Genomic DNA, 27,779 nt, shown 5'->3' with positions numbered 1-27,779 from the left:
GTGTGCTTTAAGAATGTCCTGTGAGTATCTCCTTTGAAGTCATGCCTCGAAAACATAGTTAAGGTGTAACATAGCAAATATGTCAGCCCTTTCTTATATTCATTATAAATATACTGCTTTGAAGATTTGAATTTTGTGTTCGGTTTCAATATAAAACATATGGAGAAATGTGAGAATACACAGTTGTTCACATGAACCTGTTGGTATTTAGTCAGGAATTCTCTGATGTGGGGTGTGTGTGTGTGTGTGTGTGTGTGTGTGTGTGTGTGTGTGTATGTGTGTGTGCACATAAGATATGTTGGGGGTGGAGACATGCCAGAACATGTGTGTAGAGACCAGGAGACACCTTTGTTGAGTTGGTTCTCTTTCTCCTTATATCCTTATTTGGATTTTCGGGATTGAACTTTGGTTGCCAGCCTTCAGAGATCTATTTTGACTAGCCCAAGGTCATTAGTTATCAACTCTTTTTAATCCTGTCTAAGCCCATTCATTGGCCTAGTTATCTTTTTATTTGGTTGTTTACCAAACCTCCTATTTTACACTAAAAGCTTCCTGCTATTTAAAAACTTATTCACATTTGTGTTCTAATTGAGCATGGTATGCAAATTAAAATAGAAAACTAGTGTGAAATGTGTTTGTTTCTTGGTTAACAAATAAAATGGAAATATGAAAATATCCAACCATTTGTCTGCCCTTGAAATACAGGCACTTCATATGAATCTTTGGAAAGAGTTTTAAAATACAACACATTTTATTACCTTTCATTAATTTGTTTAAAGTTTTAACTTTTAAATAGTTTTATTTCTACACAATTATTGCAAAGATCATTTCTCCTGTTATTATCTTACACTTCAATATTGGTTACAAGTTATGAAATATTGATACATTGTTATTAACTAAAGCCTTCCCTCCATTTTTTTCCAGTACTTTCTTCTTTTATTCCCAAATCCCACTGGGGTAGCACTTTACATTTTTATTGCTCAGTTTTCTCTTAGTTGTAAGTTTCTACATGTTTTCTGTGACCTTGACAATTTTGAAGATTCTCAGTCAGGTATTTTGAAGAATATCAATAAATTGAGATTTTTCTTATAATGAGACTAGAGTTAGATATCTCAAGGAGAAATACCACAAAGGTCCAGAGTTTTTGCCATTAGATCATGCCTAGGGTTCCCTTAACCATTGAGTCATTTCTTGGGTTTATACTCCACTTACTTTTTTTAAAATGTGTTTTACCTATATGTATGTCTGTGTGATGGAGTCACATGCCCTGGAACTGGAGTTACAGACAGTTGTGAGCTGCCATGTGGGTCCTGGGAATTGAATCTAGGTCCTCTAGAAAAGCAGTCGGTGCTCTTAACTGCTGAGCTAGTTCTCCAGCCTACAATTGTTTTCTTGAAGCAATTTTTTACATAATAAAAAGTACATAATACAATTTTTACAACTTTTTCTGTGTGGAAGACTTATGTGTTAGCTCTACCCTATTTGTTTGCACAATGCTTTGTTTATATCAGTATAGACTTATGTACTTATTACGTGCATTGCTGTACAACAAATGATGCTGCCATTTGCTGGAATCTGTGCATTAGACTTATGTATCCCTTTTGACATATTCCTAACATTGGTTTGCCTTGGTCTGATTTTAACCCTTGCAGTTGTTTGAATATGCTTGGCCCAGGTAGTGGCACTATTAGGAGCTGTGGCTTTGTTAGAGGAAGTGTGTCACTGTAGGGGTGGGCAATGAGACCTCCACCTAACCACATGGGAGACAGTCTACTCCTGGTTTTCTTTGGACGAAGATGTAGAACTCTTTGCTCTTTCTCCAGCACAGTGCCTGCCTGGACACTGCCTTAGTGCTACTCAGAATTGCTCAAAGCCTATCTTGTAGACTGGATTATTAATCAATGTCTACTCCTAACTGTATCTGCTGATATTTTGTGGCTGTGAAGTTTGAATGAAATGATCCCAATAGATCATGTATTTGAATGCTTAGTCATCAGGGAGTGGCACTACTTGAGAAAAATTAGGAGATATGGCCTTTTGGAATAGGTGTTGCCTTGTTAGAAGTATGTCACTGGAGGTAAGCTTTAAGGTTTCAAAAGCCTAATATAGGCCCAGTGTGTCTCTTCCTGCTGCCTGTGACTCTGGATGTAGAGCTCTCAGAGTCTTCTTCAGCATCATGTCTGCCTATGAACAACCATGCTCCCTGTGATGATAATGGAGTAAACACCTGAAACTGTAAGCAAGCCCCAAGTAAATGCTGTCTTTTATAAACGTTGCCCTCATCATGGTGTGTCTTCACAGCAATAGAACAGTGACCAAGGAAGAAGTAGGCATGAGGGAGTTGTGACAGGTATGATAATGCTGTTTGTTGGCAAAAGGTGGACATTGGGCCTGCACTTTGGAGTAGAAAAGCACTTGAATGTTTTAAGCTGGGATTAACAAACCATAGTCCTAAGGAATGTAGATGACAGGGGTGCTGAGAGCAGTGTAGGCTATGATGCCTATCTCAAGAGATTCCAAAGGAGAAGATTATTAGTAAGTGGCCAAGACACCATTTTTTTTCCTCTTACAACTTTATTTTTAAAAAAGAGATTTTTTTACATGTACAGATTTAAAGGCATTTTGGCATAACAATATATGAATATATTTTTGTCAGTACTTAATTCTTTTAGAGGTTTGATAGTATGCATTTAAATCTTACTAGTTACCATAAAGTACATGTAGAACAAAATGTAACATGGAAACAGTCAGAGTTTCTTGGTGTGCATAGATTAAACATAATGATTTTTGAATACCAAAAATTGCCACAAGTTTATATTCTTTTTTTAAAATTGGGCAACTTTATTTTAAAAAACAAAGATAAATGTACAGATTTTAAGCATTTTTGCATAAAAGTATACGAAGACATTTTTGTCAGTACTTGATTTTTGTAAAGGTTTGATACTATGCATTAAAATCTTACTAGTTACAATGAGCATAAAGTACATGTAAAACAAGATGTAACCTGGAAATAGTCAAAGTATTCTTGGTGTGTAAAGATTAAGCATAATGGTTTTTCATTTTCTTTCTTTTTTTTCTTGAACATCATATAGTCTGTGAGTTGTTTCTGGGGTGTTCACAGCTTTCTGGGGTTAGTATCCAATTGTTAGTGACTGCATATTATGTCTGTTCTTTTGTGACTGGGTTATCTCACTTAGGATGATATTCTCTAGATGCATCCATTTTCTTAAGAATTTCATAAAGCCATTGTTTCTGATAGCTGAGTAGTACTCCATTGTGTAAGTACAGGACAATTTTTGTATCCATTCATCTACTGAAGGACATCTGGGTTCTTTTCAACTTCTGGCTATTATAAATAGGGCTGCTGTGAACATTGTGGTGCATGTGTCTTTGTTGTGTGTTGGAGTGTCTCTGGGGTATATGCCCAGAAGTGGAATAACTGGGTCTTCAGGTAGGACTATGTACAATTTTCTGAGGAACTGCCAGACTGATTTCCAGAGTGGTTGTACCAGTTTACAACCCCAGCAACAGTGGAGAAGTTTTCCTCTTTCTCCACATCCTTGCCAGCATCTGCTGTCATCTGAATTTTTAATCTTAGCCATTATGGTTGGTGTGAGGTGGAATCTCAGGGTTGCTTTGATTTCCATTTCCATGATGGCTAAGGATGTTGAGCACTTCCTTAGATGCTTCTCAGTCATTCGATATTCCTCAATTGAGAACTTTTTGTTTAGCTCTGTACCCCATTTTTAATAGAGTTGTTTGATTCTCTGGTGTTTAATTTCTTGAGTTCTTTGTATACCTTGGATATTAGGACAAGGCTATATTAGCTCTTGGATTATTAATGATTTAAGGTCCAGGTTACCACACTCTGAGAGGGTGCTATACACTTATTTTCTTTTTCCTAAGAAGGACTGAGGCTTTCACTTTTTGGCCTTTGTTTTTCTTGAGTGTAGTGATCACCTATCTCACCACAACAGGATCCTTCTACAGGCATTTATTGCGGGTTTGATTGCAGTTGCGAAAGACCCCTAGCCCAGAAATCAACCCTCCTCATATATGCTTAGGAGGAATGTGTCACTACCTGATTGGTGCATTCTGTATGCCCTAATTAGCATACTCAGGACTAGAGAACAAGTTAGCATGAGTCAGCAAAACAGGCATATGTGCATGCGCACTTAGGTTGTTTATCTCAAAACTGGCCAACCGCCCTTTGGGCTGGGCACCATCTTGTAATGGTGAATGTGGTGGCTTCCCACATCTCCTCCTTTTTTTTTTTTATGAGGCCTCTGGGGAGAAACTGGGCAGAGGAATACCTTGACCGACCTGTTATTCAGGACGTAACCATCTCTGTCTTAGGATCAACCTCTCAAACCCAAGCCTTACCCATTGTAGGATTACCTTGTCATCCTCAAGGCTCAGTGTCTTAGGTTGGTCAGGGGCTAGAGGAAGTTGCCCGTCATTAAGCATGGCTACTTTGGGTCATTTTTTCATTCCTGCCAAGGACCCAGGGACGAATAGTAGGGCCTAGATGACATTACTTTAGGAGATTGTGTAAGTTGACTACTTTAGGGATTAAGATTCTTTAAGTAGGGATAGCCAGATGTCTTTGGAAGCACCACCTTCAATGACCATAAGAACCTGAGTAATGATGACCTTATCTCATCTTTATTGGGCTCTGAGTCTACACAACAACCATAGAAGCAACACACCTCCACAGCATATTAGAGCACCAAAAATAACAAGTCCCACCCACTCTTTAAAGTAAGAAAATGCAGAAGAAAGCCAGGAAGTAAAATCTCCAAGGATAGCTGGTTCCACTCAAGTGCCATTCAAGGTCAGGATCTGTATCTGAAGTCTTTGTTGTAGATCTTCCAATTCTGCAGACCATTATCCTTTCAAATAATCTGAAATATTCTTACTAGAAAATTGAGAATTATTCATATACTTTATAGGGGTTATACATAAATTTGATTGTTGGGAAACACAACTCAATTGAACCATATCAGTTAAAGCATCTATCTGATGTTGTAATAGATCCACTCTTTGATTAACAAGGAGGAGACCAGATGCCAATTGCGCATCGTTCCTTTGTAGGGTTACCAATGCTTCTGATGTCTGTTCTGATATTTGATTTATAGTTGTAGCAGTATTAACTTGATTAGCCATGGCAATCCCAGCAGTAACTGCCACACCAGCAGATATCACTATAGCAGTTATAATAGCGGCTATAATTCCAAAATCTCTTTTATATCTAAAAAGTTGGGCAATGGGAAATTCTTTAGGATTAGCTTCTACTGCAACAGGTACCAAAATGGGAATCTTAACAACCACAGCATACTTATAGGTTTTATTCTATCATTCAGCAAGCAAACAAGAAACTTGTGTATTATTGCATAGGATCATACTATTAGTTACATTATTAGCCAGCAAAAAGAAAAATGGGGGTTTTAAGCACACAGGTGAGGCAGAAATATTTACCTAATTAATTTTTTGATTAAATGAAGTCACTGTGACACGTCCATCTGAAAAATTATAGTATCCTGATATATTATACAGTTTATAAGACGCTCCAAGAAATCTGTCAAAAAGAGTCAAAACTGTAGCACCTTCTCTCTTATTAGACAGAATCCACTGGAACCAAGGCCAGGTTTTAACAATCGCCCATAATGGGATACTTTCAGTTTGTACAAACCGCATTCCCATCAGTATTCTCAGAATCCACGGGTGGATCCTTTTCCGGGGTTGTCGCTCATCCCTCATCCTGGTCTTTGATGATCCTCACCAATCTCATTGTCACCTAAATGGGATTTTCTTCATCCTGTGGGAAAACACAAACAGCTCCCCTGGACCTGATTAACACCGGATCTGGGCCTTGCCATTTATTAGTCAGTACATTTTTCCATCGTGCCTTATCAATGGGTGGTTTAGGCCATTGACCATGTCTTTCTGCCGCTGATTTGCCATTATCATCCAAATTTTAAAAATTAAGTGTAAATAGAGCAAGGGATAACATTGTCTTAGGGGTAGAGGCAACTCCTTCTATTCCCCCTTTTTGTTTTAATAAATATTGTTTAAGGGTGCGGTGCGTCCTTTCAACTATGCCTTGTCCTTGAGGATTATAGGGCAATCCAGTAAGATGTTTAACTTGTATATGTAGACAGAATTGTTGAAATTTGCTTGAGGTATAAGCAGGACCATTGACTGTTTTCAACAACAGTGGCTTTCCCCACGTGCACTAGGCCTCCAAACAATGTTGAATGACATGGGAAGCCTTTTCACCCGAAAGGGGTGTAGCATGTATGACACCAGAACTAGTGTCAACAGACACATGGACATATTGTTGTTTACCAAAAGATTGGATATGAGTCATATCCATTTGTCATATGTCTAAAGGTCTTATACACCGCGAGGGTTGACCCCCACATTAGGTTTAGAAATAAAGTCTGCACATTTACTGCATCTTAGAACTATATCTCGTGCTTCTGCACGAGAGATAGAAAATTTAAGCCTCAATGTAGTGGCAGGTACATGATAGAGAGCATGGAAGTCTGCAGTGGCTTCCAAAGGCGACTTAGTTAATATGGGAAACATTTTTGTGGTGTGATCAGCCAATGCATTTCCTTGTACCATAGGACCTGGTAACAGACTATGAGCTCAAATGTGTTGAATAAAAAATGAGTGTGAACAGGAAAGGATACAATTTTGTATATTATCAAATATGTCAGCCACTTTGCTAGATTGTTTAATCATCCCCACAGTTTTTAACTGAGAAACCGCATTTACCACGTAATGAGAATCAGAAATAATGTTAATTGACTGTAGGGGGAAATGCTGGAAAACTCTCAATACCACCATATACTCAACCAATTGAGGTGCATCAGGTGAAAATTGAAAGGAATGCACCTGATCTTTCACAATATAGCATCCTCTTCCTGTTTTAGAACCATCAGTATAAATATCTAATGCATTAACAAGGAGTTTTGTGGAGGTTAATTTTGGAAATATAACAGGATGCTTAATAGCAAACTGTAACAAAGAATGTTTTGGATAATGGTTGTCAAATTTTCCTGGAAAAGTGCAAAGCAATATAGCCCATTCATTGAGGGTGGCACTCAATACCTGAATTTGGTCTGTTGTATATGGGATAATAATTTTTTTCAGGTAACATACCAAAATGTGTTAAAGCTTGTTTAAGTCCCGCTTGGGCTAAGTCAGCAATCATTGTAGGATAATGCTCTATCGTCTTGGAACCAGATGAGTGTGAATGGACCCATAAAAGTGGCCCATCTTGCCACAGAATGGCTGTTGAGATTAGGGCAGTTTGCAATAGGCACAAAGAGAATGGTTTTTTAGGATCTATTCTGCCCAACTGAGCTTCAGTAATGGCAGTCTCTACTTGTTGAAGAGCCTTCAAGGCACTACGGATTAAGTGACGTAGAGAAGAAATATGAGTTTTTCCTTCAAGGATAGCAAATAATGGTGTTAAGTCAGATGTGGGAATCTTTAAAAAAGGTCTGAGCCAATTTATATCACCTAATGATTTTTGAAAGTCATTTAGAGTTTTTAAATGATCTCTTCGAATTTGTAACTTTTGAGGTCTAATGCTTGAAGGCTTAATGATGGCTCCCAGAAAGTGTCTCATGGTCAAATATTGTACTTAATCTGATGAAATGTGTAAGTCATACTCTTTTAAGGTATTAACAATTTTTGTATAAGCATTAATAACATCTTTTTCTTGGGAACCAGCCAAAAGAATATCATCCATATAATGGAGTATTTTTATATCAGGATATTCTTTTCTTATTGGATTTATGGCGTGACCCACAAAGGATCACTCTGGTCCTGGGGAAAAACACAAACAGCTCCCCCAGACCGTTAGGCTTCCTGAGGCTGCGAACCAGAGTGCAATGGTATCGCATTTATTTAAAGACCTTTTTAGGGTGCTCTTTTTCATTTTGAGGTTTTCTTTGATAAGAGTAGCTCTTGTAGAGCCAGAAAAATTGGATGAGACTGAGAAGTTCACATCCTAAATCTTTTACTTTCGTTTTGCTGTTGTTGCAAACTTCTTTGCTTGATACCCGAGACCTTATTGCCGCTTTTCTCTGCGGTCCTTATCGTCCCAACTTACCTTGGGAACTTTTTCAGCGTTGCCCTGGCTACAAGAAGTTCTGACCTTGAGCAGAGACTCCCATTCGGCAGTATAAGCCAGATCATTGTTTTAATATTTGCAGGCTTTTCTCAGGCAGCCCATGCCTCAAGGCAATTTCTGTCTCGTCTTTCGGCAATGTATCTTTTTGTGCTGCTTTATTCTTTTGATGCCTTGTTTCCCTTCTCTCACTATGACTATCACCAGATTTTGACTGGCTCTCCTGATATTCTCTGAGCACCTTTTGGCTGTTTTTAATAGTGGTACTACAGCGGCTGTCTTCAAGACAGGCACGAATCAGCCCGGACTCCTCAGAACTCGTCAGCTCGAGGAGCTCTAACTCTGCCAGAGGGTAAAGCAGCCTTGCTCCGAGATTTTCTTTATCCTCTGGTCTTTTTTGTTCTTTGTGCACTTTTTTTTTCTTTTCCCTTTAACGGGTTTTTCTTGAGCGCTCCTAATTTCCTTTTCTGCTCTGTTTCTGACATGCTCTCTTGGTAATCCGATACCCACAGCGGATCTACATCAAATGAAGGCATACCTCTCAGAGCAATCCAGTATACCTTCAGTGATACTTACTGGACTATACCCATGCCGTGTAGTTCTTCGCTTGTGCCTCAGATGTTTTGTTCCAGGGATTTCGGCACCAATTGTAGCGATTGCCTATCTCGCCAGCAAGAAAGACATGCCACAACAGGATCCTTCTACAAGCATTTATTGCGGGTTTGATTGCAGTTGCAAAAGACCCCGAGCCCAGAAATTAACCCTCCTCATATATGCTTAGGAAGAATGTGTCACTACCTGATTGGTGCATTCTGTGTGCCCTAATTAGCATACTCAGGACTAGAGAACAAGTCAGCATGAGTCAGCAAAACAGGCATATGTGCATGCGCACTTAGGTTGTTTATCTCAAAACTGGCCAACTTCCCTTTGGGCTGGGCGCCATCTTGTAATGGCGAATGCGGTAGCTTCCCACACTTGAGCTTCATATGGCCTGTGAGTTGTTTCTGGGGTATTCAGAACTTTCTGGGGCTAGATTCCAATTATCCGTGACTGCATATTATGTCTGTTCTTTTGTAACTGGGTTACCTCACACAGGATGATATTCTCTAGATGCATCCATTTTCCTAAAAATTTCATAAAGTCATTGTTTCAAATAGCTGAATAGTGCTCCATTGTGTAAATATACCACAATTTTTGTATCCATTCATCTACTGAAGGACATCTGGGTTCTTTCGAGCTTCTGGCTGTTATAAATAGGGCTGCTATGAACATTGTGGTGCATGCGCCCTTATTGTGTGTTGGAGCATCTCTAGGGTATATGCCCAGAAGTGGAATAACTGGGTCTTCAGGTAGGACTATGTACAATTTTCTGAGGAACTGCCAGACTGATTTCCAGAGTGGTTGTACCAGTTTACAACCCCAGCAACAGTGGAGAAGTTTTCCTCTTTCTCCACATCCTTGCCAGCATCTGCTGTCATCTGAATTTTTAATCTTAGCCATTATGGTTGGTGTGAGGTGGAATCTCAGGGTTGCTTTGATTTCCATTTCCATGATGGCTAACACAATTGCCTTGTAATATAGCTTGAGGTCAGGGATGGTGATTCCCACAGATGTTTTCTTGTTGTTGAGGATGGATTTCGATATACTAGCTTTTTGTTATTCCAGATGAATTTGCACATTGCTCCTTCCAACTCTATGAAGAATTGAGTTAGAATTTTGATGGGGATTGCATTGAATCTATAGATTACTTTTGATTAGATGGTCATTTTTAAAATGTTGACCCTTCTAATCCTTGAGCACGGGAGATCTTTCCATTTTCTGAGATCTTCTTCAATTTCCTTCTTCAGAGATTTGAAATTCTTGTCATACAGGTCCTTTACTTGCTTAGTTAGAGTCACACAAAGGTATTTCATATTGTTTGTGACTATTGTGAATGATATCTTTTCCCTAATTTCTTTCTCAGCATGTTTGTACTTTGAGTAGAGGAAGGCTACTGATTTGTTTGAGTTAATTTTATATCCAGCCACGTTGCTGACGTTATCAGCTATAAAAGTTCTCTGGTGGAATTTTTAGGGTCACTTACATACACTATCATGTCATTTGCAATTAGTGATATTTTTACTTCTTCTCTTCTGATTTGTATCCCTTTGGTTTCCTTTTGCTGTCTAATTGTTCTAGCCAGGACTTCCAGTACTATGTTGAATAGGTAGGGGGAGAATGTGCAGCCTTGTCTAGTCGCTGATTTTAGTGGGATTGTTTCAAGTTTCTCACCATTAAGTTTGATGTTGGCTATTGGTTTGCTGTATATTGCTTTTATCATGTTTAGGTATGGGCCTTGAATTCCTGTTCTTTCTAAGACTTTTAACATGAAGGAGTGTTGAATTTTGTCAAATGCTTTCTCAGCATCTAGTGAGATGACCATGTGGTTTTTTTTTCTTTGAGTTTGTTTATATGGTGAATTACCTTGATGGATTTCTATATATTAAATTATTGCAGCATCCCAGGGATGAAGCCTACTTGATCATGGTGAATTTTGATATATTCTTGGATTCGGTTTGCAAGAATTTTGTTGAGTATTTTTGCATCAATCTTCATAAGGGAGATTGGTCTGAAGTTCTCTTTCCTTGTAGGGTCTTTGTGTGGTTTGAGAATAAGGGTTATTGTGGCTTTGAAAAATTACTTGGGTAGTGTTCCATCTGACTCTATTTTGTGGAATAGTTTGGAGAGTATTGGTATTAGGTTGTCAATAAGTGTCTGGTAGAATTCTGCACTGAACCCATCTGGTCCTGGGCTTTTTTTTTTTTTTTTTTTTTTTTTTTTTTGATGGGGAGCCTCTTGATGACTGCTACTATTTCTTTAGGTGTTATGGGATTATTTAGATGGTTTACCTGGTCCTGTTTAACTTTGGTATCTGGTATCTGTCTAGGAATTTATCCATTTCCTCCAGATTTTCCAGTTTTGTTGAGTATAGACTTTTGTAGTCGGATCTGATGATTTCTTGTATTTCCTCAGTTTCAGTTGTTATGTCTCCACTTTCATTTCTGATTTTGTTAATTTGGATGCTCTCTCTTTGCCCTCTAGTTAGTCTGGCTAAGGGTTTATCAATCTTGTTAATCTTCTCAAAGTACAAGCTCTTTTTTTTTTTTTTTTTTTTTTTTGATTCTTTGAATGGTTCTCTTTGTTTTTATTTGGTTAATTTCTGCTCTTAGTTTGACTATTTCTTGCCGTCTACTCCTCTTGGGTGTATCTGCCTCTATTTGTTCTAGAACTTTCAACTGTGCTGTCAAGTTGCTAGTGTATGCTCTCTCCAGTTTCTTTTTGGAGGCACTCAGAGCTATGAGTTTTCCTATTAGTACTGCTTCCATTGCATCCCATAGGTTTGGGTATGTTGTGCTTTCATTTTCATTAAATTCTTGAAAATCCTTAATTTCCTTCTTTATTTCTTCTTTGACCGTGCTATCGTTGATTAGAGCATTGTTCAACTTCCAAATGTATATGGGCTTTTTGTTGTCTTTTTTTTGTTATTAAAGATCAGCCTTAGTCCATGGTAATCTGAGAGGATGCATGGGAGTATTTCAATCTTCTTATATCTATTCAGGCTTGTTTTGTGGCAGACTATATGGTCAGTTTTGGAGAAGGTTCCATGAGGTGCTGAGAAGAAGGTGTATTCTTTTGTTTTAGGGTGAAATGTTCTGTAAATGTCTATTAATCCCAATTGGTTCATAACCTCTGCTAGTTTCACTGCATCCTTGTTCAGTTTCTGCTTCCATGATCTGTCCATTGGTGAGAGTGGGGTGTTGAAGTCTCCCACTATTATTTTGTGTGGTGCCATGTATGTTTTGAGCTTTAGTAGGGTTTCTTTTATGAATACAGGTGCTCTTGTATTTGGAGCATATATGTTAAGGATTGAGAATTCTTCCTGATACATTTTCCCTGTAATGAGTAAAAAGTGTTCTTCCTTATCTTTTTTTTTTTTTTTTTGATAACTTTTAGTTGAAAATCTACTTTATTCGATATTAGAATGGCTACTCCAGCTTGTTTCTTGAGGCCATTTGCTTGGAAGGTTTTTTTCCCAGCCTATTACTCTGAGATAGTATCTGTCTTTGTCTCTGAGATGAGTTTCCTGTATTCAGCAAAATGCTGGATTCTCTTTATGTATTCAGTCTGACAGTCTATATCTCTTTATTGGGTAATTGAGTCCATTTATGTTAAGAGATATAAAGAAATAGTGGCTGCTCTTTCCTGCTATTTTTGCTTTTAGAGTTAGAATTATGTCTGTGTGTCTTCTTTTGGTTTCTTTCTTAGTTATTTTCTTGCTTTTTCTAGGATGTAGTTTCCCTCCTTGTTTTGGGTTTTTCATCTTTTATTCTTTGTAGGGCTGGATTTGTGGTCAGATATTGTGTAAATTTAGTTTTTTCCTGGAATATCTTGGTCTCTCCATCTATGGTGATTGAGAGTTTTGCTGGGCATAATAGCCTGGGCTTTCATTTATGTTCTCTTAGGGTCTGTATGATATCTTTTCAGGATCTTTTAGCTTTCATAGTCTCTGTTGAGATGTCAGGTTAATTCTGATTGGTCTGCCTTTATATTTTACATGACCTTTTCCCCTTACTGCTTTTAGTATTTCTTCTTTGTTTTGAATACTTGGTGTTTTGACTATTATGTGTTGGGAAGAATTTCTTTTCTGGTCAAATCTATTTGAAGTTTTGTAGGTTTCTTTTATGCTCATGTTCATCTCATTCTTAATGGTAGGGAAGTTTTTTTCTACAATTTTGTTGAAGATATTTACTGTGCCTCTTAGTTGATTTCTTCCTCCTCTTCTATTTCTATTATCCTTAGGTTTGGTCTTCTCATTGTGTCCTGGATCTCCTGGACATTTTGAGTTAGGAGCTTTTTGGTTTTTGCATCTTCTCTGTTTTGTTTATGTTTTCAATGTTGTCTTTAGTCCCTGAGATTCTCTCTTCCATCTCTTGTAGTCTTTTGGATATGCTTGCATCTGTGACTCCTGATTTTTTTTTTTTTTTTTTTTTTTTTTTTGGTTTTCCATCTTAAGGGTTGTCTCTTTTTGTGTTTTTTTTACTGTTTTTATTTCCATTTTCATTTTCAATTCCTTCATCTTTTTGGTTGTGTTTTCCTGTAGTTCTTTGAGTGTTTTTTTGTGTTTCCTCTTGAAAAGCTTCTATTTGTTTATAGTTGTTCTCCCATACTTGTTTAAGTTATTCACACTCTTCTCAAAGATCTCCATCATTATCTTGAGGTATGATTCCAGGTCTGAGTCTTTTTTTTTTTTTTTTTTTTTTTTTTGGAGTGTTTGAGAATCCACTGCTTGCTGTGGTGGGAGAGTTGGGTTCTGATGTTGCCAGGTTGTCTTGGTTTCCATTGCTTAAGTTCTTTTGTTTTCCTCTTGCCATCTTGTTGTCTGTGGTTATATGTGGTCTTGTCAGTGACTGGCACCTGACTCTCCTGTGTATATGAAGGCCAGTGGGTTCAGGAAGAAAATTGCTTTTGAATGTTCAGCTTTTTGTGGGTGAGCAGTAAGTTCTGGTGGCAGATACTCAGTTGTTTTTGTGGGCTCAGGTGTGGAAGTTCTTGTGAGGCTGCTCTGGGAGCTTGTCCCTTTGCCCACTGGTCCTGAATACTAGTGGTGGGGATGTGACTCTTTCTCCAGGCCAAAATGGACCCTTTTTCAGTGAATACAGAATTCTCTTCTCACTGTGAACTCAAGGTGTGCCCTCCCTGGTGGGCCTTTGTGTCAGGTTCACCTCTGGTCCAGGTGTAAAAGGGCCTGTGGAGCTGATATTCCAGAACCGCCTTCCCCAGGCAGATCATGATTCTCTCTGACACAGTCCCAGGCACCGCCTTCAAGCACTCTCTGTGCTCTGGGTACTCACTGCACAATCTCACTAGGTCTGTACCCCAGGTTACCTGCTGGCTTAGGTGAAAGAGCTCCTTGGAGTAAGGTCTTCCAGCAAAGCCTTTCTGTGCAGGCACATCCGGATACTCCCTTACTGTGGGCCGAAAAGGAAGTTTTGCCACAAACACAGCCTCCAAGCACTATCTGTGTTCTGGGTGCTCATACAGCAGCCTCCCCAGGCCTGTGACCCAGGTTATCTGCTGGCCCAAGCGGCAGGGTGCTTGGGCATCTGGTCAAGGAGCACAGCCTTTCCCAGCAGATATGGGTACTCCCTTACTATGTGCCTGAAAGGAACCTTTGCCACAAGCCATCACCAAGTGCTCTCTGTGTTCTGAGTACTCAGTGCACAACTTCACTAGGTCTGTGCCCCAGGTTACCTGCTGGTCTAGGTGGCTCCAAGAGACCATTCTTGTGCTATTTTGGTGAAGAATGTGGATGCCTCTTGCCCCTTTCTGAAAATCTTCCTGAAGTTAAATGGAAGAGTTTTACGTTAGTGATATTGGTAGAGGAAATTTCTAGACAGCCTACTATTAAGTCCTGTCATGTGGTCATTAGTGGTTACTCTTATGCAGATCTATAATGAAAAAGAGCAAACTGAGCAAGGAAAAATACAAAATGTGTAGTTTTAGAAGAAAAGGAGCACCAGGAAGGATCATTGAGCATAAACCCAATATTCAAGGAACCAAAAAGGTAAAGGGAATCCTGATGCTAAGCGGAATAAAGGAAATACTGATCTTGGAGTGATATCCCATGCAGTTAAGCATCCAACTTTGAAGAGGAATTAAAGAAAATTAAGTGACAAAAACCATCAACAACAACAGAAAGATCATATAGATGTAGTTGACTGTAGAAGCCATGGTCTAGCCTGAGCAGACAGTAGAACTTGGCAGCTTCAGCCATGTGGTTCTTGATTTAAAGTCAAGGATATAAGAAATGGGTTTTACCCTTTGAATCCCATGTGCCCATCTCAAGACGTTCTGCTAGAAGATTTGAGGTTCTCGATTTCAGGTTGGAGTTTTCCAATGTTAACATAAACAACTGGCACACACACACACACACACACACACACACACACACACACACATACAAATGAATGTGATTATTATTCCTCTTGCTGGTCACTACCATTGCTTTCTCTTTGTTTGAATTTGTTTCAAGGAAAAAACTTTTTGTAACAACTATTTGTAGTTTCAAAAATCAATAAACCCCATTTTTCAAGAAAAAGAAAGAAAAACATGGGTTTTAGAATCTCCCTCCATATCTAAGGGAAGTTGCTGAGACCAGACATGTGTCAGGATGTCCCTACATGGAGACTTAGTCACTTGTATGAGGCTATGATAGTGAAGCCTGGATTGTGTTAGAGACCCCAAGATATTGGAGTTTCCAGGGGAATGGTGCCAAGGACAGCTGCTGCATACAGGAGTGGACCCAACCCAAGAAAGAAGTGTGTTTCCCTCAACAAAGCTGGAGGGAGTTAGAGTTCTTAAGAGTTCTATGACATGAGACATGGACAAGGGGGATTTGGAGTTTGCCCAGCTGATTTTTATTCTTGTTTTGCTCCAGTGTTTTCTTACTATGTTCCTTCCCTCTCTTTTGGAATGGTAATTTATTTTCTGTACATTTTTTAAAGATTTATTTATTTATTATATATAAGTACACTGTTGTTGTCTTCAGACACACCAGAAGAGGGCATCAGATCTCATTACAGATGGTTGTGAGCCACCATGTGGTTGCTGGGAATTGAACTCAGGGCCTCTGGAAGAGCAGTCAGTGCTCTTAACCTCTGAGCCATCTCTCCAGCCCTATTCTGTACATTTTATGCCATTTTATGTGACCTGATTTTTTATTTTGATTTTTATAGCAGTTACTATTAAGAGCTTGCCATGAGTCTAAGAAGAAACTTTGAACTTTGGACTTTTTTTTCTTACAACTTTATTTAATAAAGAGAGATACATGTACAGAGTTTTAAAAGCATTTTAGCATAAAGCTATATGAATATATTTTTGTCAGTACTTGATTCTTTTAAAGATTTGATAGTATGCCTTGAAATTTTACTAGTAACTGTAAGCATAAAGTACATGTAGAACAGAACATAACATGGAAACAATCAAAGTTTTCTTGGTGTGTATAGATTAAACATAATGATTTTTGAATACCAAAAATTGCCACAAGGCTATATTCTTAGCTCTTGAATTATTAATGATTTAAGGTCTAGGTGTACCACACTCTGAGAGGGTGCTATACACTTATTTTTTTTTCTAAGAAGAACTGAGGCTTTCATTTTTTGGCCTTTGGTTTTTGTTTGTTTGTTTGTTTGTTTTTGTTTTTGTTTTTGAGCTTCATATGGCCTGTGAGTTATTTCTGGGGTATTCAGAGCTTTCTGAGGTTAGTATCCAATTACAGTGACTGCATATAATGTCTGTTCTTTTGTGACTGGATTACCTCACTCAGGATGATATTCTCTAGATGCATCCATTTTCCTAGGAATTTCATAAAGTCATTGTTTCAAATAGCTGAGTAGTACTCCATTGTGAAAATATACCACAATTTTTGTGCATCCCAGAGATGCTCCAACATACAATAAGGACACATGCACCACCATGTTCATAGCAGCCCTATTTATAATAGCCAGAAGCTGAGCTGGAAAGAACCCAGATGTCCTTCAGTAGATTTTTTTAAAAAGATTTGTTTATTATATGTAAGTGCACTGTAGCTGTCTTCACACACACCAGAAGAGGGCATCAGATCCCATAACAGATGGTTGTGAGTCACCATGTGGTTGCTGAGAGTTGAATAAAGGACCTCTGGAAAAGCAGTCAATGCTCTTAACCTTTGAGCCATCTCTCCAGCCTGAACTCTGGATTTTTAAACAGTATTTAGACAGTAAAGGACTCCGGGGACTTTTGCAATTGGACTAAATGCATTTTGGGTTATGATGTGACCATAAGCCCATGTGAAGCAGAGAGTGGAAGATGGTGGTCTGAATAAGAATGGCCCCCATAGGCTCATCTATGTCAATACTATGATGAGTGACACTGGTTGATGATTAGGTGATGTGGCCTTGCTTGAATAGTTGTGACTTTGTTGGAGGAAGTTTGTTTCTGGGGGTGGGCTTTGAGGTTTTCAAAGTCCAAGCCAGGTCCATTGTCACTCTCTGCTGCCTATGGATATAGATGTAGAGCTCTCTGTGCCTTCTCAAGTCCCATGTCTGCCCTCATGCTGTGGTGCTCTCCACAACGATGATAATAGACTAAACGTCTGAATGTAAGCCAGACCCACCTAAATACTTTTATAAGATTTTCCACAGTCATGGTTCCTCTTCATAGCAGTAGAGCTCTAAGACAGGAGTGGTGTCCCATCTCAGCTGATAGAACAAACATATCTCTATACAAATCCATACACATATACCCACATGTATGTATAAATTTTTATACACCTGTGTTGCAATAACCCCAATAAGTCAGTGTCAAAACTACATAACTGTTATGATATTTATGAGCTGCATGCCTAGATTAGGCAGATCTAACACTACACTAATCTATGCTCCAGCTAAGAGATCCCTTGCTACCTGCAGCTTCTCCAGGCCACATGGTTCTGCTCCATCTTCTTTCCACCTCTTCGTCCTCATCCTCAGTCCTTCTCCATTGTCCCCTACCTTTCCTCCCTCTCTAAAACCTCCAGCCCCACCCTTCCCTTTTACTGCCCAATCACATGCTCTAGCCTTTATGTGACCAGTTAGAATGGGGAGAAGTTCCACATGAAATCTTCTGAGCACATGGTCCCCTTTTTGTCAGGGCAGCCCCTCTTGAGGAAGCCGAATTAACATCAGAGTACAAACAGCACCAGGGTAATCCACAACATATCTGTAGTATGTTAAGCCAAACTTGAGTTCGAATTCTCCAACTTAAGTCTATTATTACATTAAAAAAATTGATCCTGTAGGCTTTCTATTTGCAAGTTAACAGTAAGAAAACAGCCCTGAACTAGAGAGATGGCTCAGCAGTTAAAACAAGTACTGGTTGTCCTTCCAGAGGGCCTGGGTTTTTTCCCTAGCACCCAAATGCAGCTTATAACTAACTATAGTTTCTAACGCCAATGGCTTCTTCTAGCCTCTGTGGAGACCAGGAGTACACATGTCATACAGACACAAATGCAGCCAAAGCACTCATGCATTTAAACTACTTTCAAAACAACAATAAAGAAGTCAACCTTTCACTATGTATTATTCATTAGTTTAATTTTAAATATACATTTTATTTTATCCTGCTTGGTCTGTCGTAAAAAAAATGCCTTGGATTGACTGGCTTCAGAATAAAAAAGAAAACATTTATTTTCTTCTAATTCTGAAGCAAGACTTTCAAGAGTAGGTTTCCCAAAGGACTTCATTTCTTGTTTTAGCTTCTCCCAGTTTGTGGATCCTGCATGGCAGTGGAATTTAATTTGAACAAGGTTTGTGTTTTTTGTGACTTTCTACAGTTGGCATAAGATCTTTATGCCTTGTCTTTTCTCCCCTGCCCCGTCTTAAGGCTAAGATATAGTCTGTGTATCACATGCCACATTTTGTTTGTCTATTAGTGACAGTTGACTATTGTGAAGTTTGCTGGCCATCCTTCTTTACACTCTTTTAGAGCCCTGCAGGGTTTCCCATAGCACTGGCCCTGTCATATGTTCCTATCAGCTGTGCAGAAAGGCTCCAGTTTTTCCAAAGCCTCCATTACACTTTCTAGGTTTCGTGAAATCAATGCTGTTTCTCTTCTTTAAATAGCCATTCTTAACAATAGGGGAATCTCACTGTACCATTTGCCTGTTTGTTCTTTAGGCATGATCTCACAATGTAGATCTAGCAGGCCTCCAACTCAGGGATCCACCTGACTTTGTGTCCTGAATGTGGATTCAGGGTGTGCTCCACATTTCCCAGAATCTTTGTGGTTCAGATTTGCATTTCTGTAATGAATAATGGTAATGAACATGTCTTTATGTCCCTGTTGACCATTTCTATAAGCTTTGGGGGGAAATGTTGTCTTTGTTCATTTCTGATTACATTCTTTCTGAATTCTTGAGCTTTAAGAGCTCTCTATATGCTACAATAGTTGGTTAATCTACTCTAAATTCTCCCTTGGTGACTGTTCATGCACTTCTAGATACCCCACCAATGTGGATTCACAAATGAACAACATACACTCACGGCCTTTTATTTTATTATGTCTTAAACAGCACAATCCAAACCTCCCTGCAGCTAATACATTCTCCCCTCTGATATTCCTGAACTATTACTTACGAAAACATATAGTCCATCCTGCCTGTCATGGGACCCAGGCCTGCAGCCCTCTTGGGTCATGATCTGGCAATTCTCTTCCTCCCTCAGATCTCTTGCCAGGAAACTTCAAAGTCCTGTCTCAGTCTCCTTATCCAGCCACTGGACATCAGCAATTTTATTCATCAATTAGATCCAACTGGTGACAGGGACCCACAACAATTTACATGCAGAAGTGCAAATTCCCATACAATTTGGGAACCCATGATGTAAACATTAAATCAAACCTACAACATCTACATATTTTGAATATTAATTTCATACTCGATGCAATTTGCAAATATTTTCTGTCATGTGCAGATTGTCTTTTTACCTGTTGATAATAGAGTCTTTTGGTGTGCAATAGCTTTTACTTTGATGAGAGGTATTTACCCTTCTATTGACTTCAGCATCAGTTTCTCACCTTTTCTTTATTTATGTATATATGTGAGCATATGACATGTTTGTAGAGGTTCCCATGGAGGCCCGAGAATGTACATGAGGAGAGGAGTCAAGATCAAATTCTGGAGACCATTAGTGTTTGTAGGGGGCAGATAATGAGGAAGCATTGGCATCAAGAAGTGCTTCAGATGGGACGGCCTCCCCAGTGTATCAGATGCCTACAAACAGACTTTCTGTCTTTTGCTTTTTTAAATTATGGGGCCCTTAAGCTTAGTCAGCAGATGACATTATTTTGCTTCCAAGCCTGAATGCCCTGGGTTCAATCCCTGGGATCTAGGCGATGGAAGGAGAAAACTGACTCCCTCAAATTTCCCTGTGTCTTTTACCTGTTTACCATGGCAATGTACACCTCCTGCCCACAACAAAAATACAAAATAAACATCTAAATCTTAGGTTTCTGTATTTCAGGCTCTCCATGGTCTTCATTCACATAAGATTCTGATAGTGCAAGAATGTTTTCAGTATGTTGGACCCTTTATTACAACTTATATTTCTTTATAGCCTGGAGTAAGTGCTCTACCACTCAACTATAGCCCTATTTTGTAACATTTATAGTTCATAATATTGTCATGGGAAGGAAGCTACATGGTTAAAAGAAACAAACATTAAATAATGAAAGTATGTTGAGTACACAAGCATAAACAATGTCTTAACTAAAAGAATAAATTTAATACAGCATTTAACACATGAAAGTACTTCCAAATACCTTTGCCTATGAAAATAAGAAAAGAGAAACCTCATTTTATTTTTTTTTTTTTTCAGAATTCCATGGTACTGTCCAAGCTCTTGAACACCCTGGGCCAGCACCCTTCCATATATACAACTGAGAAGGGGCTTGTGTACCACCCAGGTCCCATAACTTCAGAAGGGTATTTAATTTTTAATTCATATTTAAATTTAAAAAACAGAAGCTTTGAAGGGGATTTGAAAACAGTAGTAGACTTTTATGAAATGCATCTGACATGTGATTTCTAAGGGAAGAATTGTTTATATGATACACACAAAAAATTTTTTTCTGTGATAATTCCAACTGATGGTTCGACTCAGAAAATACCGATGACATTCTTGAATGAGTGTTTCACTATGTGGTTCAAAGCCTAACCCTCAATCTAAAAGCCTCATTAGGTGTAGCCATATTCCTAAATGTTCCCTGCTCAGCCGTGAAAGCAGACTTTTGTGGTGTGAAGTGTGTAGTGGTGACACCCTCCATCAGTGCTCATTAGCACACCCCTCCTACCCACAAATTGGAACCTGAGAGGTAACGTGTTAACTCTGGAAGGTAGGACACAGTTACTGTCTTCACCAAGGGAACAGACATGTTCAGACAGACGTGAACCCATGCTACTGTGCAACACAGCAGTGCCTGACAGTGGCTGCAGAAGAGGGGGTGTAGAGTGCCTTGGAAGTGGGGGTGGCAGGGACATGTATACGAGAGGCTTCAAACTGGGACTTAAGAGAACAGACAAATTCTAAGAGATGTAGAAAACTGTCACGAGTAGGAAGAATAAGAAGTACACTCAAAGGATCTTCAGAACATTAATTAATAAGCCAGAACTCAAATTCTTCCTGCTTTTATAACACATGGGAAATGGGACAGCAGAGACTGTCCCTACAAAACCAGACTGAAGGCCTTCTCTGATGTAGCAGAAGGATGGAAAGGTTTTGAGAACATGCTCCTTTCCTGTTTTTAACAAGCTTTGTTACATGTCATAGAACCCCACCCACTTAAACTGTAGTTTAAACTAATTCTGTGCATACATTGATACTTTGTGAATTCAGTATGTTCACACTTGCCCATTGGTGCTGCCACTGTTATACAAGCATTTCACATTATTTAATCATTCTAAAGCTGATGAGCATGTTGGTGATTTTCTTCTTCTGCTCTGTTAAAGATAAATGCTGTTGGGGGCATCCGTATGCAGATTCGCAACTGACAACAAGTTTTGTTTCTCCTTGTTACATATCAAGGAGTGAGATTGGAGTTATACAGTTACCTCCACATTTGAATTTTGAGGAATGGCTAGATTGCATAGTTGTAAAATCACTGCACCATTCAGATTTCCCTTAGCAGTATATGAAGTTCCCTATTTCTCTACACCCATTGCATAACACCTGCCATGATTTGTTTTTGATATAGAAGCACTCATTAGTGTAACAAATATGCTTGCCACCCAAAAAAAGGGAATATATCATATGTAAAACTATATGTTAAGAAAGAGGGGTGTAGAACTGCTCATTTGTGGTTAGAGAGGCACACTGCAGAAGAAAGAATATCAAAGGTCAGTATTATTTTCCTCTGTCTGAGTGAAGAATGAAAAATGGAACCACAGCAGCTTATGCTGTTAAAGGATTGTTCATTTTTTTTAAAAGCACAAGCTCTGTGATAAATCATAGAAAGGAAGGATCATTGTGCCCACTCCTGTTTCCTCTCCTTCTCATTTTCCTTCTCCCTAGAACCTGGGTCATTCATCTGCCAATGTCTTCAGATGATATAGTCAAAGTGTTAAAAGGTAACAAAGTGTCTTTCCAGGACTGCTTTGTTGCAAATCTCCAGTTCCTGCTGACGTTTCCCATAATGACCATGTCTGAGTCTCCTGGATCTCTGCCTCTCACCCTGCCAGCTGGAAGTCCGATGATGATTACTTGGCACGCCTGCATTTCTACATTTGCTCTCTTGGCTACTGACCAGGAGACCTTCCAAACAAATGATTCCTTTCAAACTTGGACCAGAATAAGAGTCCCTCCAGGTATCCTGAGTGACACTCAAAGGCACAGTCTGAGGGATGTGGCCATATTCGAAGAAGGAATTCTGTTTCTAGTAGAAACTACTGTTTACCTAAAAACAAATGATAAATTTATAAAACTGAACAAAACCAGTGGTATTTCTGAAACTGGAATTCTTGGCTTTTCAAGAAGAAGATGGTGTCAGATTAGATATTTATATAAGGTTAGTGAAAATTTATATATGTGTGTGTATTACTGACCTATAATTAGTTACATCACTATACTATTTGTTCAGAAATATATCATGGATCTCTTAAGCAGAATTTTACATGGTTGTTATTGCCCCAGAGCAGACAAGTACTAATCCTCTTAGCTTTTAAGATCAGACAAGATTCAACATATTCTAGCTCACATGGTACTATAGGCACAGTTATTTTATCTAAAGATACAAAAGCTGTATCTCCTGGGTCAAGTTTTCTGAGGTCGCTTAGCATCCCCAGTGACATCCTGTATGATAGTACCATGCAGAGCAGGCACCTCAGTTATATTATGGGGACAATACCCCTCACCCCCATATACTCTCCCCTGTTCTCTGTGTGCTTTCAAAGTTAATCAAGTCATTACAATAGTATGGATAGTACACAGCACAGCATTCTCACTACAAAACATTAAAAAATATTGCACAAAAATTTAAATGTTCTTGAACTATATTGTTGGTCTCCCAAGGAAATATACCATAGCAAAAACAAGTCTCTAGGTTGAATGTTAGAATGAATGTGATAGCCAAGATGACCAGGATAGAGCTGAATAATGTATGACAATTCTAGTTGCCTTGAATCCTGGCCACTTGGGGGTGGGGTTGCTTCTGCTGATGGTAGCAAAGATAGGGCAGGAGTCTTTCTTACAGTATTCTCTTCTGATGTCCTAAAGAGACTGGGTTCTCTAAGAGCCACCTCATAAACACTCATAAAACATTTTATAACTCCACAACATGGAGACCACCAAGCTGTTCCACTCCACTGTGGTTAGCTTCAATAATTCCACATGATGCTTTGAGACATAAGCCTCCATTCAAATTATGTCTTGACTGAGTTTGATCATTCAAGAAGACAAGCACCAAGGAGCACACTACCACTCAGCCCCTAACCCTGCACCCAAACATTTTTACAGCAAAAGAAATTCTATGAAGAAAAAAAAGAAAAAAAGAAAAGCTGACCCAATGTACTGGCCCAGAGAGAGATACAAATTCCAGAATGTTATCGATCCTCAGAATTGTCCTCTGATGATCAGAGTTCAAATAACTGGTGGCAAAAGAGGAATCTAGAACAAACTTTTTCCATTAAATAATGACCTTCAAAGAGATCCTATTGCATTGTTGAAAATTTTAGTTCCAATCTGGGGTTTCTATCTCAACTTTGATCATTCACTTCCTGGATAAAAGACACACACAACCTTCATATTTACAATGAAGAGCTGGGCAGATGTCTATTCTCTCTCTCTCTCTCTCTCTCTCTCTCTCTCTCTCTCTCTCTCCATATATATATATATATATATATATATTTTTTTTTTTTTTTTGCATGTCTTGTCTCCACTTCTCCTTACCTCAATTTGGATCTGCTTTTTATCCTTCTTTTATTTTTTTTTTTTTGTTTTGTTTTGGGTTTTTTTTTTGTTTTGTTTTGTTTTTTGTTTTGTTTTTTGTACTTTTTATTAGATACTCTGTATTTACATTTGAAATGCTATCCCTTTACCCCGCCCCGTTCCCATCCCCCCTCCCCCTCCATTTGCCTTCACAAAGGTGCACTCTCTCCTGACCCCCCTCTCCACCCCACTGTCTTGGAATTCCCCTACACTGGGAAAACATGCCCCCCCTGGACCAAAAGCCTCTTCTCACATTGATGCCAGACACTGCTATCTTCAGCTACATACACAACTGGATCAATAGGTCTCTCAAAGTGCACACAAATGTTGGTGTTTTAGTTCATGGGAGTTTTGATGGGTTTGGTTGGTTGATAATGTTATCTTCCCAATAAGTTGCAACCCCTTTCAACTCCTTAGGTCCTTTCTTTAGCAACCTCATTGGGATCCCTGGGTTCAGACAGATGATTAGCTGCAAACATGCTCAGCTGTATCTATATAACTCTAGCATAGTCCCTGAGGGTGCATCTCTGTCTGGTTCCTGCCAGTAAGTACTTTTTGGGATCAGCGATAGTGCTTGGATTTGGTGACCGCGTATATGGTGGTCCCCAGGTGAGGTAGCTTCTGAGTGATCTTTTCTTCAATCTCTGTCCCTCTATTTGACCTTGCATTTTATCCCATGAGAGTTTTGTTCTCTTTTCTAAGAAGGCCTTCCTTCTTTTTGAGCTTCATAATGTCTGTGGGTTGTTTCTTGGGTATTGGGTATTCAGAGCTTTCTGGGGCTAGTATGCACTTATCTGTGAGTGCATAGCATGTGTGTTCTTTTGTGACTGGGTTACCTCACTCAGGATGATAGTCTCTAGTTCTATCCATTTGTCTAGGAATTTCATGAAGTCATTGTTTCTAATAGTACTCCATTGTGTAAATGTACCACACTTTCTGTATCCATTCATCTGTTGATGAACATCTGGGTTCTTTCCAGCTTCTGGCTATTATAGATAAGGCTGCTATAAACATGGTGGAGCATGTATCCTTGTTATATGTTTGAGCATCTTTTGGGGTATATGCCCAGAAGTGGAGTAACTGGATTTTTAGGTAGTACTGTATCCAATTTTCTGAGGAACCGCCAGACTGATTTCCAGAGTGGTTGTACCAGCTTACAACCCCACCAACAGTGGAGGAGTGTTCCTCTTTTTCCACATCCTTGCCAGCATCTGCTGTCATCTGAGTTTTTAATCTTAGCATTATGACTGGTATGAGGTGGAATCTCAGGGTTGTTTTAATTTGCATTTTCCTGATGACTAGGGATGCTGAGCATTTCTTTAGGTGCTTCTCAGCCATTTGATATTCCTCAGCTGAGAATTCTTTGTTTAGCTCTGTCCCCATTTTTAATAGGATTATTTGATTCTTTATAGTCTAGCTTCCTGAGTTCTTTGTATATATTGGATACTAGCCTCTATCCTTTCCCAATCTGTTGGCTGCCATTTTGTCTTCTTAATAGTGTCCTTAGCCTTACAGAAGCTTTGCAATTTTATGAGGTCCCATGTGTTGATTCTTGATCTTAGAGCATAAGTAAGCCATTGGTGTTCTGTTCAGGAATTTTTCCCCTGTGCCTATGTGTTCTAAGCTTTTCCCCACTTTCTCTTCTAATTGTTTCAGTGTACCTGGTTTTATGTGGAGACCTTTGATCCACTTGGACTTGAGCTTTGAACAAGGAGATAGGAAAGAATCAATTTGCATTCTTTTGCATGCTGGCTGCCAGTTGCACCAACACAATTTATTGAAGATGTTGTCTTTTTTTCATTGAATGTTTTTAGCTTCTTTGTCAAAGATCAAGTGACCATAGGTGTGTGTGTGTGTGTGTGTGTGTGTGTGTGTGTGTGTGTGTGTGTTTCTGAGTTCTTAATTCTGTTCTGTTGATCTACCTGACTATATCTGTACCAATAACATGCAGTTTTTAATCACAATTTCTTTGTAATATAGCTTGAGATCAGGGATGGTGATTCTCACAGAAGTGTATTTATTCTTGTAAATAGATTTTGCTATTCTAGGTCTTTTGTTTTTCCAGATGAATTTGCACATTGCTCTTCCCAACTTTATGAAGAATTGAGTTGGAATTTTGATGGGGATTGCATTGAATCTATAGATTGCTTTTGGCAAGATGGCCATTTTTACAATATTGATTCTTCCAATCCATGAGCATAGGAGATCTTTCCATCTTCTGAGATATTATTCAATTTTCTTCTTCAGAGATTTGAAGTTCTTGTCATACAGAACTTCACTTTCTTGGTTAGGGTCACCCCAAGGTATTTTATAGTCTTTGTGACTATTGTCACAAAGGGTATCAATTCCCTAATTTCTTTCTCAGCCTGTTTATCCACTGGGTAGAGGAAGGTGGTTGATTTGTTTGAGTTAATTTTATAGACAGCCACTTTGCTGAAGTTGTTTATTTGTTGTAAAAGTTCTCTGGTGAAATTTTTGGGATCACTTAAGTATACTATCATATCATCTGCAAATAGTGATATTTTGACTTCTTCCTGTCCAGTTTGTATGCCTTTGACTTCCTTTTGCTGTCTAATTGCTCTGGCTAGGAGTTCTAGTACTATATTGAAAAGGAAGGGGGAGAGTGGGCAGCCTTGTCTAGTCCCTGACTTAAGTGGGATTGCTTCAAGTTTCTCACCATTTAGTTTGATGTTGGCTACTGGTTTGCTGTATATTGCTTTTATTATGTTTAGGTATGGGCCTTGGATTCCTGTTCTTTCCAAGACTTTTAACATGAAGGGGTGTTGAATTTTGTCAAATGCTTTCTCAGCATCTAATGAGATGATTATGTGGGTTTTTTTTCTGAGTTTGTTTATATAATAAATTACATTGATGGATTTTCATATATTGAACCATCCCTGCAACCCTGGGATGAAGCCTGCTTGGTTATGGTGAATGATCATTTTGATGTGTTTTTGGATTTTGTTTGCAAGAATTTTATTATTTTTGCATTGATGAGGGAAATTGGTCTGAAGTTCTCTTTCGTTGTAGGGTCTTTGTGTGGTTTAGGTATGCGCGTAATTGTGGCTTCAAAGAATGAGTTGGGTAATATTCCCAGAGGGAATAGTTTGGAGAGTATTGATGTTAGTTCTTTTATAAAAGTCTGATAGAATTCTCCACTAAACCTATCTGGTCCTGGGTTTTTTTTTTTTTGGTTGGGAGGCTTTTGTTGACTGCTTCTACTTCTTTAGGTTCTTTATATGTTATGGGACTATTTAGATGGCTTATCTGATCCTCATTTATCTTTGGTATTGTTGCAATATCCTTTTCAACCCAAACGCCAATTTCCTCTTCAGTACAAATAAACCCATTCAATGAAAACACAACTCAGTAATTAGGAAAGCAGGTTTTCCACTATGCTTTCTATTCCCCTCCTAAGAAATCCCTCTCACTTGCCGTCCTCCTGTCCTCCTGTTCCGGTTCTGTCCTCTCCTCCTTCTTCTCTGATTCCTCCTCTTCTGTTTTACTCCCCGACTCCTCCTCTTCCTTTTCTCTCCTTTTTTCCCACCTCCTCTCCCTGTCTAATTATGTATTGCCTTAACATAAATCTACATGGTATC

General features: G+C 38.8%; 1 protein-coding gene across 1 annotated transcript in view; it reads left to right on the top strand.

Annotated features, from left to right (window-relative positions):
* CATSPERE (catsper channel auxiliary subunit epsilon) overlaps positions 1-27,779 on the top strand; it is a gene marked incomplete at both ends in the record, with an annotated part of 111,847 nt that overhangs the window by 28,657 nt on the left and 55,411 nt on the right. The window contains 2 exons of the mRNA XM_080925761.1: positions 20,578-20,684; positions 22,270-22,762. Coding sequence (XP_080781887.1) covers positions 20,578-20,684; positions 22,270-22,762 — 600 coding nt within the window. The remainder of the gene's footprint in view (positions 1-20,577; positions 20,685-22,269; positions 22,763-27,779) is intronic.

The sequence above is a fragment of the Micromys minutus genome (assembly GCF_963924665.1).
Source record: "Micromys minutus genome assembly, chromosome: 1".
Lineage (NCBI taxonomy): Eukaryota > Metazoa > Chordata > Mammalia > Rodentia > Muridae > Micromys > Micromys minutus.
The sequence above is the reverse complement of the archived record's forward strand: the minus strand, read 5'-3'. Positions and strand labels throughout refer to the sequence as shown.